We start from the raw sequence: 17,828 nt of genomic DNA on the forward strand, positions 1-17,828 counted from the left end.
ATGACAGCTCAAACTGGTATGCTCAGTCTTCACACCACCCATCAATCTCTCTGTCAAAATGCAGAATATCAGCCAACCCATCTTAACCTCTCTCATATATGTGCCTGGAATACCTCTGCATCAGTTCTGAAGAGTTGACAAGACTTTTCCCAGATGGCTGTTTTTATATTGTTGCTAAGTTATTCAGCTGTTCAAGTCTGGTTGCTTGTTAAGGCTGATCAGTCATTTGGGGATAAAGATCTGAGAGAGATTTTCATTAAAAAAACATCATTTCAGAGTGTTTCAGGAAGAAAAGAAAAAAAACAACTAAAACCACCCAAAACAGAAAAGACTAGCAGAACTAATAAAGCCTTATTTCCTTTGGATTTGTACTCTACAGCCTCACCAGTACTATAATCCTACTTCTCTCCAGCATTTCTCTTGTGAGTTTACCCTTTGGAATTAGACCAACTCTCCTGTAGATCATTCTCCCCTGACAATGCCTACAGCCTTCATCCCCTCTCCACGCATCTACCTGCCAGCAGCCCAGCTCCCTGCTGTGCTCCTTAATTAACACCAGGTATGGAATGATACATGCTGTGCCTGGTTTTGAGCTATGTTTCTGTTGTTTGTGCAGACAGTGGTAGCTGGTTGCCCATCTGAAGAGAACAAGCAACCACTGAGCTGAGATAGACCTTTTCTCTTCAATGGAGACGTTATTTTGGTACTATCTGAACTATAAACACATCATGGATCTACTGTGAAAAAATCAGATAAGCCCAGTAGGGTCAATTCTGTTTCCCACAGCTAGCAATCTGTTGGCCTTCGAGATGCCCTACAGTAATGAAGATCTCCACATGCGGCTGGCACAGGACATGCAGGAGACCTGAGTCCTTCTGCAGCAACAACCAAAGGCCAAGCAGGGTACCCTAGGGTGCCTAAAATTAGACACCTAAGCTTAGACAACTGAATTAAGGCTATTTTTTTCCCTGGGGCACAGTGTGAAATCATCTGTGTACAGATTTCTCATATAGTTAAGTCTCTGTGTCCTACCCCCGTTATGTCTCTACCCAGCTGCTGAGTCTTACACAACTTATTTGATTGAAGTTGGACAATGGGTTCAAAGTTAATGAAACAGAATGAACAAGCAGAGTCCAGCTAATAATATGAGTACCCTGGCATCAGTACCTTGCCTGAACTGAGAGCCACTTATCAGCTCCTGAGCTGCCACAGCTTACAAAAACAAATGTAAGGCAAACTGCCATTGTTTTCCTTAAAAAAGCCACATTGTAAATTGTGGTGTTTTAGGAGCCAATTGCTAAGGAGTTGGGACATTGTTTCAGCCTTGTAATAGCAGAGGGTGCTATTCTTGAGGTAATCTTCCATTCAGAAGCAAAGCTGAACACAGTCATGGCAATATCAGTCTGTTATCTTTATGCTGTTGCAAAACCAGATTACTCTGCATTGCATGGAATGCACTTTGTATCAAAATGCAGGTATAGCCTCAAATATTCTGCCTTCCCAAACTAATAGATGCAATGGTTAGCTTCACTGTGAGCCTTCTTTTAACAGGAGATCGAACAGAATAAGAAACCGGGAAGAAGGTACTAGCAAATCACAGAATCATACAACAGCAGAAGTTGAGGGACCTTTCAAGATTGTCTAGTCCAGCCTCCCTGCTCAAGCAGCGTCAGCTAAAACACTTTGCTCGGGGCTGTCTCTGATGACGTTTTGAGTATCTCCAAGGATGGAGACTCTACAACCTCCCTGGGCAACCTGTGCCAGTGCTCGGTCACATGCACAGTAGAAAAGTGTTTTCTTATGTTTTGATGGAATTTCATGGTTTTCAGTCCACTCAGTGCTCTGAGTAGGAAGTACAATGTCCACATGTGCCTTTACAAGCGAGGCTCACTGGGCAGTTACTTTTTCCCTTCCACCCCCATTAGCACTGCCTGGTTTAGGGACTGCACTGTCATAAATGCAGCACTGGCTCATAGTCCTTCCTGCTGTTGCCCCTGTCAGTTGCCTCTGGCACATCCTCTGAGCATATCGTGGACAGTAGTCTTTTGCCTGGTTTTCCTCACTGTGTAATTGGTATTTCATTTCTCCCTTCCCTCTGCAGCACCTCGTTCATGGTTGGTTTTTTTAGAGATTAAAGAAGTTCACGAAGCTGAAGATACTTCTGAACAAAGTCAGCCCTACCATGCTGCCTGGCTTCTGTGCAATGCCAGTGCTTCCAACTGCAATGTCACCTCTCTGTAACTTTGCCTCTGCCCTTCATCCTGGCAGTCTGCTTATCTAGCTGCAGGTGATGGGCAGCTGCTGGTGACTGCAGCTCGAGGAGGTGGTAGGAAGAAGATGCTTTTTTTGCTGTATCATCGTGTCCCACTGTCATACGATCTTGTGTTACAACATGGGGAATTTCAGTCTCTATTCCAGTTGTGAGTGATTTCATGTGGTGTTGGGTCAAGTCTCTATGAGGAACCCAACTGCCATAATCTCTTTTACTTCTCCTGTAGTCATAATCCTTCTCCTCACATTGGCTCTATTACCAGCCCACCTCTTGACTGTCCCATGGCTGTTACCGCTAACTGGGAAGGGGACAAGAGAGAGACTTTCCATCGAGTCCATTCAGCCCCACTATTCACATTGGGAAGAGGTTTGAATGACTGGTAGGACCCTCACATAGAGTCCAAGTCGCAAGGTAAGAGTAGTGCAGAACAGAGACCTTCATTCCAGCTGCCTCTCCCTTTCTTTGAGGCTAGCTTCAGCCCGTCCTCTTTCCCTTTATCAGACCCTACGACATAGCTATTCAAGGCCATGCCAGCAGTGAAATTCATAAAGTGACCCCTCCATTTAGAGTATATTAAATATTCTGCCACAGCATGAAGATAGCAACCTTTAATTACTCCTACATCCAAAACAGAAGTATCTGTTAATTCAGAATAATGTTGTGGGCCCTATGGATGCTGCTTATGCTAATGATGCTGACTGCTGGGGGCTTTCCCTGCAGTTCAGCAATGCAAAGCACAAAGGACTCCTTTTCTCCAGAGCCCTACCCACAGACTTTCAGTGCTGAAATGTTAACAGTGAGCACCTGTGACCTTCTAAATACGTTTAGTGACTCTAAATGTCATTGGGAAATTTCCAGTTATTAGACATACTGTAACGATTACTTTGCTGGATATTGGGACATTTCTTTTAGTACAATAAATTACTCTGAATTCACATGAGCTTATTTTGCAGAAATAATAGGACTTTCCCAAAGCCCAGTGATACTGTACATATGGCAGGGAAAGTAACAGAGAGGGGCATGCACTAAACAGATTGATAAAACACACATTATGCAAACAACAGTTAATAAGGTCTTACATAAGTATAGTCAGAGGTTCTGCTACAACAAAATGTCTGGCAACATTAACATTACAACACTTACTGTGTTTTGATCATAACAAAACTCTTCTCTATTTAGCAATAAAATATTTATTGAATTGGGTGGAGTTTTGTCAAGTACCAAAAGTATTCCAAGTATAAACTCCACAGAGGCAGTTTGACATTCCATCTTACAAATTGCTTTTCTAATTAAACAACTTTGGGAAATTAATTCACTTTTTTAGACCATGCCTAAGTGAGTGATGTTTTGAGTGGCTGCCAGTTAAATGTTCATTTCTTACATGCATAACATAGAAGCCAACGACATGCCCACCCCTACCTAAAGGGAGACAATGCTAGGAGGGACGAGTCCAGTGCTGTCTGACACGGTGCTTATTTGCCATGTGAACACACCTCTTCAGCCAGATGAACAGTGGGGCTGAGCTAAGTCTACCAAGGGTCTTTTGTCCAACCCCTCAGTCAGAGCAAGCAAATCACAAGGAGCCAGCACAGGTAGCCCAGAGCCAAGCTGATGCAAAGAGAAGTGTTAAACTGATACCTGCCACTTAAATAAACCCAGTCTGATTTTCAGAGGCTACAACTTTTCACAAGTACCCATTGGGTGACTGCAAGCCAGAGACACTCAACACCTCTGCAAATCTAGTGTCCTCTATTTATACTCCTAAGCAGGGATTTGGAAGCTGAACTTTAGGCAACTCTGTTTGAAAATGCCTCTCATAAATTTTTCAATCCTGTACATGGTATAATGTAGAGGCTTAAAAACATTATTAACTTTGAGAAATGTTCTTGTTTAAGTAAATAACCATTTTATTATTGTGGTAAGTCACTTCCAACCTGTGTTGGTACTGATTAATGCACTTCTTAGATGTGTGGCAGGCACCAGAGGTGTCCATTAATTAGGGCTGCTGCACAGTCTGTCATGTCTTATTGCTTAATTAATAAACATTAGCTAAGATATTGAACTTTCCAAGGAAACTAGTGTACTGATGAACAGATTGTGCTAGGAGCCTGGCTTGCTAATGCTCATGTGAGGAAAGGAAGATTTATATTCCATGCATTTGGTTTGTAGAACAGCTGTGAGTGAAGTCTACTGGGACACCTGTTAGAGGCCACTGTATAAATTAGTGCATGTTGCAGAACTACAGTATTAAAAAAAAAAAAAAAAAAAAAAAAAATTTAATGGATTGTAATCAATATGCAAGAAAACTACTGTAGCAAACAGAAGTCCTTACACTTATGAAAGTTTCTTGTAATAGTAAAAATAACTTACCCTAATATAGTTCTTTCAACCCACAGATATCAAAACACTTGGCAGACACCTGGGATTGGCTCCATACCATGAGGCATGAGCAGCTGCCTCTCCCTCCTGGTAGATTTTTCAGATGTCAGCAGGACACAGGGACAGCATCCCCCTGGACTTTCTTCTGTCTCAGTCTCATTAAAAAATCTGTCAGTTAACTTTGGAAAGCAAAGATCTATGTTACTGTTAATAATGAAACTATCAGAAAGATTACAGCTTAATTTTCAGATGCCGTTTTTGCCAGTTTCAAATTATTTTGAAACTAAACATGCATAAATCTTGCATAGAAGTCCACAGAATATTTTTCAGATAATTTTGGTATCATAGTTAATATTTAATATTAACTCTGTCTTCAACATTTACATCTATGTCTAACATCAAACAAAAATGATAAAATGTATTTAACAGGTTCCAGTGTTTAATACCATCTGTGTCCAAAAATATATAAAAAGAATGGTCCCCTTTATAAAAATAGAAGCGTGAGCATTAAAAAGCATGGAAATAATTAGCTGTGGTAACTGTAAAAAATATTCCCTTTGTTTGTATTCTTACCTGTCAAAAAGTGTTACTTGTAAAAATACACCCTGCCCATTTTACTCACCTTAATGCTGACCCACAAGACCTTCTAATGAGTTCTAAACACACTCATTGCTGAAGAGAAACCTACAGCCTCTTTCTCAGTGTTTGATGGCAGCACAGAATATTTGCATGTTTTCCACCTTTTGATACCCATCAAGTGTTTGTCACAAAACCAGAACTAGACAGTAGTAATAGGCCTTTTTGTTAGCAGACTCAGGGCTTCATCTGCACAGGAACTAAGCTAATGTTCCTATTCTTGCGGGTTGAAATAGGTGGGACATTGATTTGCCAATGTGAAAAGAGTTATGCCGATTGCTAGAGCTGTTGCTATGTCCTTCGTCTAGATACAGACATTTAAAACATTTCATGATTAATGTGGTTCTTCTTCAACCTTAAACTGGCAAAGCAAAAGGCATTTAAAAGATGCTAACATGTACAGTCTTCACATATTAGATAACTTTGTATTACCAGGAAAAATGTAACACTTCCTCCCTTTTAGGTATATGGATATCTAATTCCTCTGTTCAGAGATAGGTGCTATGCAAGTAGCAAAGCGGGAACTAAAATAAATTAAAAAAATGAGAAACGAAAAAGCTCTAATTCTTCCTTTGAGACTTGATTCCCATTGCAGTATTAGACACTTATCACATCTTTACTCTTGCTTCTTAGACTCTAAAAATAATACTTGCCTCGCAAGGGATACTAATGAGGCAATATTTGCAGTTTACTTTTAAAATGTGCTGGTATTAATGAGAAATTATAATTATCCCAGTACCAGATGGCATTTCTCTTCATACTGAAATGTTCCTTTTGAACAAGAGAGGAAACAAAATGCACTGTAACTCCTTTTTCATAGACATGGTAAAATAGAGTCTGTCAGAGAAAATACAATCTCTGGAAAATTGTTACTTTTCATTTTTTTCCTGAATAAATTATTTCTGAAAAACCTCATCAGCTCTCTATTGTGTCGAGCAAATGCTATATTTGTAGACAAGCTTTCCCTTTGCCTTAAGAACAAAATACTTTTCATAAAGTCAGCATTTGCAACAGGTACAGTTAAATGTAAAGACTGATATGTGCATTTCTGGGCCGCTAAAGATTGCCTCTTCAGTGACAAGTACCAGCTAAGCTGTACCCCAACTAACAAGTACCTATGTTTCATAAAGCTACTTTTGTCAAACTGCTTGAGATTTGATAGTTTTGCAAATAACATTTCATGCGCGTGGGGTTGAATTTCACCCATCCTGAGTCTGTAACAGGAGCAATCTCAGGGGCATATTCATGGTTAGGAGGTAGGGCTTTGGAGGGAATATTTCTCTGACAATCTGATGGTATTTTTTTCCTATAGCAGCCATTTTAGCAGCCTGGATTTTTGGACCATTGAAGTAAAATCCCAGGGAGATAAACAAGTAGCCAGAAAGACAGGTGGAAGCATTATCATATTGACTTATCATTTACTGCTAGATATCACCTCTGTGTGTGCATGACCAGTCCTGTCTGCACATATGTGATCTGTCAGTACTCACAGGTGCATAATATTCAGCTCCCTATGGCAAGTAACGCTGCCTTTGGAGCAGCCTGTACTTCCCAGTGCTGTTGCCGATGGGTCTGATGGGTCTGAAGCTTACCCCGTGCAAATCCAGTTCCCTGCCACATTGCAAACACTCATTTTTCATGCCAGAATACAAGAGGGCTATACACTGTAAGACCAGGTCACCTCATTTTATAAAACTCAGACACCCAGCTGTGTACAGCTATAAGAGTCTTGTTCCATCTTCTCCCATGCCATGAAGGGGAGCTAAGGTAGCTTCATTACTCTTATTTATTTGCATAATGCTTGCAGCATAAGCATTAGGCATTGCCGAACAGAGACAACAACATTAATTCAGAATTCAAAAAGAGAATGAGGATATATTCCAGGATAATAAGATTGAATATATTGAAGCTACAGCTAGTGCTATAAAACACTGATTTGCTGTAAACAGTTTAATGTACCCCTTCCAGCTGCATTAATATGTCTGCAGCACGTACATACATCTGTGTGAAAATGATAAATGTCTCCTTAAAGCAGAGTGGGTATAAATGCAGTAGGTATGTTTCTCATAAGTGCACTGTGTTATTATAAATATTGTGTACAATCATTTGTACTTTAGAGAACATTTTAGCATTGGCTGGATTTTTATGTGGAAGGGTTATGTGTGTGTGGTAGGGTTGGTCTTTTTCCTAGCTTTGTTTTTGATCAACCACTTATTATCTTTCCATTCTTTTATATACAAGAAACCCTGACTATGTCATTTCTATCATCATCCCCACTGCTACCACCTCATTGCAGAACCGAGTCACCTTTCCCCTTGTTTTTTAAATCCTACATAGAATGAATCCAGATAGCTTTTCATGGACCTTACCTACTTTTGCTACCTCCTGTCACACAGAGCTGCTAATGCCCTTTTCAGACAATGTTTTTTGTTACCAGTGTTACTAAAAACAAGCCTACCTTCAACTGATCAAATGTAATTTTTCATACATGTGATTTATCGGTGACATCAGATCTATTTCTTTCCAAATCCTGACTAAACACATTTTCCATATCTGCTGAAAGTTTTGCTCACTTTAAGGTATACAGTAACACCATAATTTTATTAACTTTTGTGTAGCCATAAACAGCTTGGACATCCAGGTTTCTGAGAGAGGCTGTGAAAAATAATGTTGTGCCTTGCTGTAACTCAGCATATGGGACATTGTCTGAATTAATCATACTCTAATGATCAACAGAAACATATTATCACCACGTAAATTTGCCAGGCACTGCAGTGTGCATTTGTAGTGCTTGACTGTATCATGACATTGCCACACACTAACACTTTGTCAGGATGCAACATATTGGAGCATCCCAGTATGCAGCGGCCATACAAGGTTTGTTCATGGCCCTGTGACCTCATTCAGTACAAAATCAACCTGAAGTGGATGAAAAAGGCAGTGATACTGGTTCTTTCTTCTCCTCCTCCTTTCTTGGCTGTTTGAAGAGGATGGCCAGAGAGCTTTAAAAAGTGCCTACTGTGTTTCATATGCCTGCAAAACACTTCACATCTCCTCTGGTCACACTCCTGTCAAGCCCAATTCTCTGCATGAAGCCCCAGCAACACATAAAGTGAGGGTGGCTGTGCCATTAATTGTTATTACTGGTTTCTAATTGTCAACTTCACACTGTCCTTTCAACATTTAACTCTAATGTCCAGTAACCATATGCATTGTATTTCTTTAGGTTATACTGTCTATTGAAGAAGGTTACAGGCTTCCAGCTCCCATGGGCTGCCCAGCTTCTCTTCACCAGCTAATGCTTCACTGCTGGCAAAAGGAGAGGAACCACCGTCCAAAATTTAGTGACATTGTCAGCTTCCTAGACAAACTGATCCGCAATCCGAGCACCCTTCATACCCTAGTGGAGGACATACTTGTGTAAGACTCTTTACAATACCTTTTTTTTTTTTTTTTGTATAACACATGGTGGCTGTCATTAGACGTTTTAGGGCATTAAGTAGGGGTGGGAGAGAGCTGCAGAGTTCTGAACTCACAAAGTTATGGGGGTTCAGATAACTTTAAGCCCCTTTAAAAGTTTGATTTATTGTTAATACACTGTTGCATAAAGACTTTTTCTCAAGTCGTGCAGATTATGTTAGGCATTTTTCTTTTTTTTGTCTGAACCCTGTTTGTGCACTGTCTATCCTTAATCTTTGTGAATCTCCTGGGGTTTTGGGTGTTTTGGTTTTTTTTTTGTGCTTCTCCTATGTGCTTGTTTTCTCTTTGTAATTTTTTCCTCTATTCAACAGCCTGTCTCTCCATCTGACAGTGCTCAAGCAATTTCTGAACTGCCTTGGGGCAATTTCCTGCAGAAAGTAGTTGTGTCTTAGCTTGCTAAATTTTTATTTATCTGCAGAAGAATGGCAACAGTGACCAAATAAGAGATTATGCTATTACCATTCCACAACAAATTCTTGATGGTGTTGCCTAAGTTTTTTCTATTAATCATATTACAGAAATGAATGCAGCTACAGAAGAAGCAAGGCTATGGTGGAAGAATTTGTCAATTTTTGTAGGCTTATTAATCCAAGCTGTCCCTGGATATCAGCTAAAATCAGTGAAGGTCCAGGTGGCCTCACTCTCTTCATTAGCTGAAATTCACCTTAAGAGAAAGGTGCTTTCATGGAGACCCCCTGGGTTTATAAGGGGTTCTCAAGGCCTAGGTGGGTCTTGTGAAGAATCTCAGTAGGTTAAGAGTTTTTTTTATATGGTCTGGAGAAGGGCTAAGCATACAAGGCAAAGACTGAGACTGGTATCTTGCTATGGGAAAGGCTGAATGGAGAGGTTACTTGGAAAGCCTAAGACTTAGGGCTACAGTCATTTCATCTACCACAAACTAGTGGGACTTGTGGGATTTAAAGTCTGTGCACTAGTTAGTGACATCTGTGTGTATGTGCGTATAAATGTATATGTGACTTGTACCTGGGTCACTTTATTTAGCATCAGAGCAATGCATTTTTATCTATTCTTATTTTAAAACATTAGGTAAGATCTAAAAACTTATGCCTGTTTTCTTGCAGTGAAGCTCTTATGAAGTTCATCTGCTTGGGAAAGCTTTTCCGTTCATTTGGGAATGCTTAATGCAGTCAGTCTGAATGATTATTGTGTTACTGTTAACTTATGAGGTCAGCAGTTATTCTACAGAACTGTACAATCATAGAGTAATTCAGGTTGGAAGGGACCTTGGTAGGTCTTTAATTGAAGCTTGTATTTACCGGTGTTCTCCTGTCCTTCAGTTTCTCTATCACTTTGATAATATAAATGAAAAACAGTGTGTTTAACATATTTGAATCTGTGTGGTTGAAACTCAGTATGTTATGATATTAGGGCGTGTTGCTTCCTACATTATATAGTCATGTTCCATCAGTTAATGTTGGCTGGCTTTTGCTGTAGAAATTTTCATTTTAAATAAATTATATCTTTTCCATAAAGGCTATCATAAAGCTTTCATAAATAGCAGTGTGGGTTTTTTGCATTCTGTTCCTACAGTTTCTCTACACAAAATGTACAAAGTCAATGAAACAGTGAGCCTTCACTAGTGTGGCACATAACAGAAGACTGGAAATATATGCCCCAAAATTGGAATCTTTTTTTTCTATCTTTCTGTTTCAGTTGCGATAATATTAGGGAAGAGAACTCAAACAGAAATGTGACTAAACTAGCTCCTTCATTTTTATTTGAAATGCTATGTAAAAGCAAAGATATAAAATTTCATTTTTTGCTTCTTCTAGGGCTAGCTTTAAGTCTTTTAACACTGTAATGAATTTTCAAATTGTATCTCACATTAAATTTTGTTTGTCGTCTGACTACTGTATATAGAAATTATTATCAACCTGAACATGTAAGATCTTGTAAAGAAACACTTTGTGGGAACTAAAATAAGAGCAGTGGGAGAGGTCAGTTTCTTGGTTTGTTAACTGAGCTGTAGTGCTTCAAAAAATATGTGTTGTTTCAGTAGTGCAACTCGGCAGACTGACATGATTTGTAAGTTTTAGACAATGGGTTAAAGAGGTCCTCCATTAAGATCTGACTTTTACAGCTTAGGCTCCTCTCTCATTCCATCTACCTTTTAATAAAAACAGTGCATACCAGAGTGAGTAAATTAAGTGTCATATTTTGTACTGTTTTGGTAATCTCCGCGTTTTGTTTTCACAGAATGCCAGATTCACCTGGTGAAGTTCCAGAATATCCTTTGTTTGTTTCAGTCAGTGACTGGCTGGACTCCATAAAAATGGGTCAGTATAAAAATAACTTCATGGCAGCAGGTTTCACAACTTTGGATATGGTTTCAAGAATGAGTATTGAGTAAGTATGTTAATCTATTATCCCTACAGTGACTAATCTATCTGAATTTGTTTGGATGCTGCAGTGATGTAATTATCATGATGTATGGCACAGTACTTTCATTTCCTTTCCTACCTAAGCTAATAAAAGACAAATACTTCTTTTTACCAAAACAACACAGGAGAAAGATATGATTAAGAGACCCAGAACTGATGGTTTCATTCTGTGACCACACCAAATGCCACCAAAGGTCAGGCAGTGAGCATCCTTAAATGTTTCTTGTGGAATCAGTTTTGATCTAGACACTGAAATCAGTGGCAAAAATCTTTTCTTACTTTGCTATGAACATCATCAAGCCCATGTCAGTCCTCATGAGGAAGTTGTTCCACTTGCTGCCCTTCTTCAGCCATCTCTGACACCACTCTCTATCTTTTTTTGAAATGAAAACCCTAATGAAATCCACAGTTGGGCATGCTATGGATTAATACAGTAGTATAATGATACAATCTATTTTGTTCTGTATTCTCTTCCCATTAATTCCTAATTTTTTATTTGATGCTGTGACCATCTGCATTAATAATGGTAATGGTCAGTTAAGATTCAATAATTTTACAGGTGAGGTTAGGACTGGTTTTCTCCCATGTGTATCACTTTATATTCACCTACATTGAATTTCATCTGCTGCTTTATGGCATAGTCACTTTGTTTTATAAGATCCTTCTAAAACTCTTCACAGCTGGCCCTTTCCCTTACTACCCTGAACAATTCAGTCTCACCAACTGACATTTTCACCTGTGTGCTCACCTGTTTTTCCAGACGATTTACTGATTTGTTGAGCAGTAATGTTCAGCATTATCCCAGCATTGGTTCCTACAGATTTCTATGGATGACTACATTGTAAAATCTGACAATTTACTCCTAACCTCCTGTCTTTAAACCAGTTACTTAGTCACACAAAGACCTTCTTATGCCATAGCTCCTTATTTTCCTTATGAAGCTCTGATGAAGAATCTTCTCTAAAGCTTTTGGAAATACAAGTGGGGTGTATCAAATGAATCACTTTCACCTGTATATTTTCCTCCATTGGAAACCCAATAACTTCATAAAACAGGACTTCTCTTTGCAAAAGCCATGGTGACTCAAGTAGATCATTTATCCAAGAATCCAATAATTCTGTACTTTACTGTAGTTTCTATTATGCCCTGTAATGGTTTCAGACTCACAAGTCTGTGGTTACCCAGATTTTCCCTGGAAACTTTTTATTTTGTTTCACACCACTCTCCATGCCTCAGGCACCAAGATGTTTTTAGGCACATGGAACACAGCCGATAACTCCCTCTCTCACATTCCTGTTAGTAATTCCACTATTTCATCCTTAAGCTCTTTTAAAACTCTTGGCTAACTATAGTCTTGTTCTGGAGATGGGTGGTTGTTTTTTCAGTTTGTCCTATAACCTCTCCTGCAATCACTTCAACTTCAGACAGATCTGTCAAGTCCCACATAAAGGTTCTGGCATGGGAGTCACTTTAGTTTTTTCCACAGTGAATGTTAACTCAAACAGTTTAGTCTTCCAACAGTGGCAAGTCCTTCAATGCTCTTTTATACCCAAATCATCGTTAGATTCTACAGAGCCTCTTGCAGGTTTCTTGTACCCAGCGAGTTTGCGGAAAGGTTTGTTATGAGTTTCATTATTAGGTGTCTTTTTTTCTGGTTGTTCCTCAAGTTCTTTTTTAGTCTGCTTTACTGTGCTTTTACAGATCATCTGTCTAAGGTTATCATCCTTTCTGCTTTCTTCCTTTTGATACTACTTCAGCTTTTTTTCCTTCTTTCTTCAAATAACTTCCATTACCCTAGGCCTGCTGGCTTCTTTCTCAGTTTTATCAAGCCTTTCTTGAGAAGTACTAAGCATTGTTCTTGCATTTCTAATACCACTCCCCCCTCCCCCCAAAGGTTTATTCTTTTAGCTGACTCTTTTTATCTTCTAAGATGCTCCATATTTTCACATAGTCCCTGCTGACCTTAAATGTTGTGTATCATGCCCCATGTGGACGTTAAGCCTAAGTACTGGATAGTTGCTGCTATCCGGTGGCTCTTTAGCTGGAGGACACAGAGGCAGGTATCTTGAACTGCAAATCTGAAACCCATAAAGGTCATGACTCATCCCATGAGCTCCTTTACTAACTATATCGTCAAACAGTTATTGAGGATAGCATAGACATTGCCTGTTTAGCTATGTCCCAGTGTGGGATTTGGACAATTGACAAGGCATGTCTGAAGTTTCCTGCCCTCACCACCTCTGTGATCCTTCTCAGCATCTTGCATTTGGTGATGTTTAGAGAACAACTAAACTACTGGGTTGTGCTGGATGCTGAGGGCTGCTGACTTCATTCCTGTCAAAAAGTCAAGCTCTGTGGGTGAGCTACCCACTCTGGGGTGCGGGTCTAGATGAGATGAAGGGAAACCAGGAAGGAAATCTGGGTCAGGCTGGAAGATGCACCGGTATTCTGATCTTTAGACCATCTCTCACCACCATTCCCCAAATCATCAGAAGCACAGCCTCTCTTATTTCTACCTCGGGACTACAAGAATGAGTGTATCAGCCCTGTTCCTTTGCAAGTATGAGTGGGAAACATTTGCTATTAACACATTACTAAAAATGGGCTATTAGAACCACCTCTCAGGTTCCTCCTCGAGATTTGGGAAAATTACTTGACTGTTAGTATCACAAAAGATACCAGTGCTCTAACTACATTTTTTTTTTTTCCTTAAATTACTATCTTTAAAAATTTGGAATTGACAGGTGCAGAAAACTTGAATGTTTGCAGCTTTCTTATATGTCCCACTCAGGAAGGTAAACTGTCCTGAAGAAGAGCAATTCGTTATATATTTATTCTCTTTTGTGTACAAGAGGCTTTACTATACTTGCATCCAAGATGAAACTTTTTATCTTGCAGTGACATTAGAAGAATTGGAGTTGTACTCATTGGACACCAGAGACGAATAGTCAGCAGTTTACAGACTTTGCGGTTACACATGATGCACATACAGGAGAAAGGATTTCATGTATGAAAGTACTAGAATCAACTGTGTTTTGTGCCTCAGCATTTCTAAAACAGAAAAATATTCTCATTCTTCCCTTCTGCTCTTCCCAACTTCAAGAACTGCAGTCTCCTGTTCAGACTATAAAAGTACTTCTATGTTAATGCTTCCAAACTGGAATTTTTAATCACACTGCATAGCTCCTCCGCCAGTTATCTGCCGATAAAATCCTGGCCTACTGCAAGACACTTGCTACACACTGATGAATAGCTCAGCATGGATGTGTAACTTTGTATAACAGTATTTGGGAAACTTTCATGAACTTACTTGAAAGTAGTAATCTCTTTGGCCTGGTGTGGCTTCTTTATCGATGTATTTAGAGTTTGCTGGTAGATCAAAAAGTATTTGACTTCTTTCATGTTTTGTGACCATGTAACTTCCAATACCAAATGTGCAATCAAAAAGAAGTTTGACATAAATATTTATTTTATCTCTTAATTAAATCCAAATATATAGGTCCTATTGTTATATTACTTTATAATAGTCTGAATGCTGGTAAAATGGTGCCTCAAACTGTTAGTATTGTTTGCAGAAATGACTGATGATTTTATGTAGCGAATTTTCATTGTGTGAATAATTGGGAGGATAGTGAGAGAAATCTGTTTGAAAACTTAAGGTCCTTGATTTTTAATTACTTTAGCACTCGACACTTTTTATGCTTTAAATTTTAGATTAGGTTGGAAAACTTGTTCATCCTTGGGATTCTTCACCACCCTAGGCCTTCCCTTTTTTTTTTTTTTTAATACTCAGCATTTGCTTCTACTACGTGGCAAATATTCACTGGAAAACTGATTGTAACGCTTCCATAACCACGTGTAAAACATGGTTGTCAGCTCTACTGTGGCCACATAGACTTCAAAAAGCTTTCTGTTCCAAAAATGCAGGCCTCCGCTGCTTGACCTAAGCATAATTTTCACTGGTGGTAGTAGACCTGAGGGGGCCAGCCATCAGTGGGGCGATGTGCTTATGCCCATGGGAGCAGGCCAGCCATATCATCCTCCAGTTGAGGGCAGTGCTACAACCGCCAACTAATGCTGGAAGTTACACGCTGCGGTATTCAGTTATCTTGTACATAGGCAGAAAAGGAGATGTAGGACAGCAGTGTAATAATATGTTGCCTTGAGTCTACTTCTAACTGCTTTTAGAAGTAAAAAGCAGACTCTGCTGAAATGGAGCTCTGGTTACTATGGGCTAGACCTTCATTTAGTACAGATATCTAAATGACATCGAAGACAATTACCTTTAGAACTCTTCAATAGCCATATTTACATGCAAGAAAATGTCTGCAAAGGCCTAACATAATATTTGTACCTCTCTAAGACTTACAGCTTTCATGTTTTATTCAGACAACTTACACAGACGTGCTGGCTACATTTCCAAACTTTTGCATGGGATATGCGTTACTGGGAACAGGGGAACCAGCGCATGTCTGTGTGCTGTAGAAGTCACACACAGATCTACATGCATGTCACATGTAAACTGCGTGCAGATGCTTTTGTTGATTTATACATAGTTTGGAGGACATTTTTGAGTTACGTGGCATTCCAATATACTCAAGCATTACAACTCTTCCGTTAAGACGTGCATTTGGGTAATTAGTATAATATATGTGTATATCAAAATGAACTAACTACTTTATGTAATCATAATGATATTTACTGCTTAATTTACAGCCTGTAAATCAAAATGTATTTCCTAACTCTTGGAAAAGGCTGCCATTGTATACTGGTGGCAAAGAAGGAAAATCAGAAAACAACTCAGAAAAGATTATGCTTCCAGCCAGTTCACAGAGTAAGACACGCAAGGCCTGATTCACTGTTGTCACTTTATGTTGGAATAACTGCATTAATTTAAGTGAGATAACGGTAGTGCGTTAAGTAAATTTCTTTTCTTTCATTAAAAACAAAAAGAAAAGCCCAAACAGATTTAACTGAGGAACAAGTTTTCTAAAGATCAGGATTCACCGGTGTTCTACAATGCCAATTTGACAAGGTTGTTTAAAGAAAGGCAGCTCCAGTCCTGTGCTAGCTACAAAGGTAATTTTGCCAGCATGAGTAGTCCTGCTGAACTCAGTAGGACTGTACAAGCATGTGTGTTTTGCAGGATCACAGGCCTTTAGTGGAAAAAAAAGCATTTGTTCTTTTCTGTGACTGTCACTTGAAAAATTATGCCCCAGTTCCACATCTGAATAATTTTCTGGTAAATGTTCTCTTATGGAAAGAAAATCATACTTACCTGAAGCCTTTTAAAACATACTATCATCACAGAGTAATTTAAAAGTTGATTTTCCTTTATCAGTTTTGCCTGTCAAAATTATCTATTTTGCCTGTCATTGCTTCCGTGGCCAACAACGTGACATCTGTGGAAGGAGCCTCTTTCACAATTAAATACATTACCGAGGAGGTATGAGTCTGTTATTTGTTAATGGGGTTTCAAAATTACTCATCACTAATCCAAACCATGTATGTGCACTTTTAAATTCTCTTTTGCACGTTTTTTCATTCCTGGTAGTGTGGATGCAGAGCGGCATGTTATGTGCATGCAACCTGGATATATTTCATGGAAATTAATTTCCAAATTTATCACACTACTGAAAATATATTTTCAATAGAAAAAATATAACAATATTAAAACATTTATTAATCAGATCTATTTTTTATATAAACAAGAGTTTGGGTAACCAGAAGGAAAAGAACAAGGGATTGTTTGGGTGAGGACATGTATTAAAAACACTGTAAATCCAGGATTTTATGGGTTTATATGGCTTGGGTTTTTGTTGTTGTGGTGGTGCAGTATGACACTTCTATATCTTATCTTGATCAAATTTACATTTTCCCCATTTTGGAAACATTTTATTTGCTCTTGCTTCAATTCCAAGCCTAGTCTTGTTTGGTTTGGGGTTTTTTTGGTGGGGCGCAGGGATATGCCTGATTTTTTTCATTTAAAAACAAACAAAAAACCAACAGGTGTTATTTTTCAAATGTGAGCTTAATTCTGTGCAGGCCACAAGTGTATATGTGAAATTAAGAGTAACTTTCTTTATTACAGGGGATACTTTCTTCAGGTGAAAATTAGCTCTATTTAGTTATCCTGCATATTGCAGTGCGCAGTTAGAGTTTAAACTCAACAAATTTAAGCAAATCTAGTAGGCTGTTTTTGAGAATCTGGCCCACATTGCAGAGTGCTTCATGACAAAAAGTACTCATTGAAAGTTCACAAAATAAAGTGTGCATGATATGCAAGCCAAAAAAAAAGCAAAAAAGCATTAAAATGTGGACATAAGTCTAAGTCATTTAAAAGTAATATCCATGTTTAGATTTTTCTCACAGATCTGACTGTCATTAATCTAGAATAAAATCCATCCATCTGTACTGTTACCACTACTCGTGTATCACTTAAGCCTCCAAAACACAGCTTAAGTGAGGGCCTTGACTGCTGAGCCAGGACCAGGTTAACGTCTCTTGGCTGACAAGTGCACTGCCCCAGCTGTCCATCACGTGCCAACCACAGTGCTTCCAAACAAGCAACTTGCATGTCTGTGCAGCCAGGTAGGGTGGTCACTTAACATGGAAACCATATCAGTCATCCTTACTCAAGATATCCCCACTTATCAGTC

General features: G+C 39.0%; 1 protein-coding gene across 3 annotated transcripts in view; it reads left to right on the forward strand.

Annotated features, from left to right (window-relative positions):
* The window catches only part of EPHA6 (EPH receptor A6), a 528,684-nt gene extending 512,073 nt beyond the window's left edge, over positions 1-16,611 (forward strand). For all 3 annotated transcript variants that reach the window (XM_074812331.1, XM_074812313.1, XM_074812322.1), the window contains 3 exons: positions 8,514-8,707; positions 10,985-11,134; positions 14,068-16,611. In XM_074812331.1, the coding sequence (XP_074668432.1) occupies positions 8,514-8,707; positions 10,985-11,134; positions 14,068-14,182 (459 nt within the window). In that variant the 3' untranslated portion in view covers positions 14,183-16,611. The remainder of the gene's footprint in view (positions 1-8,513; positions 8,708-10,984; positions 11,135-14,067) is intronic.
* The last annotated feature ends 1,217 nt before the right edge of the window (positions 16,612-17,828 follow it).

This window comes from Strix aluco, chromosome 2 (genome assembly GCF_031877795.1).
Source record: "Strix aluco isolate bStrAlu1 chromosome 2, bStrAlu1.hap1, whole genome shotgun sequence".
In the NCBI taxonomy this organism is placed as follows: Eukaryota; Metazoa; Chordata; class Aves; order Strigiformes; family Strigidae; genus Strix; species Strix aluco.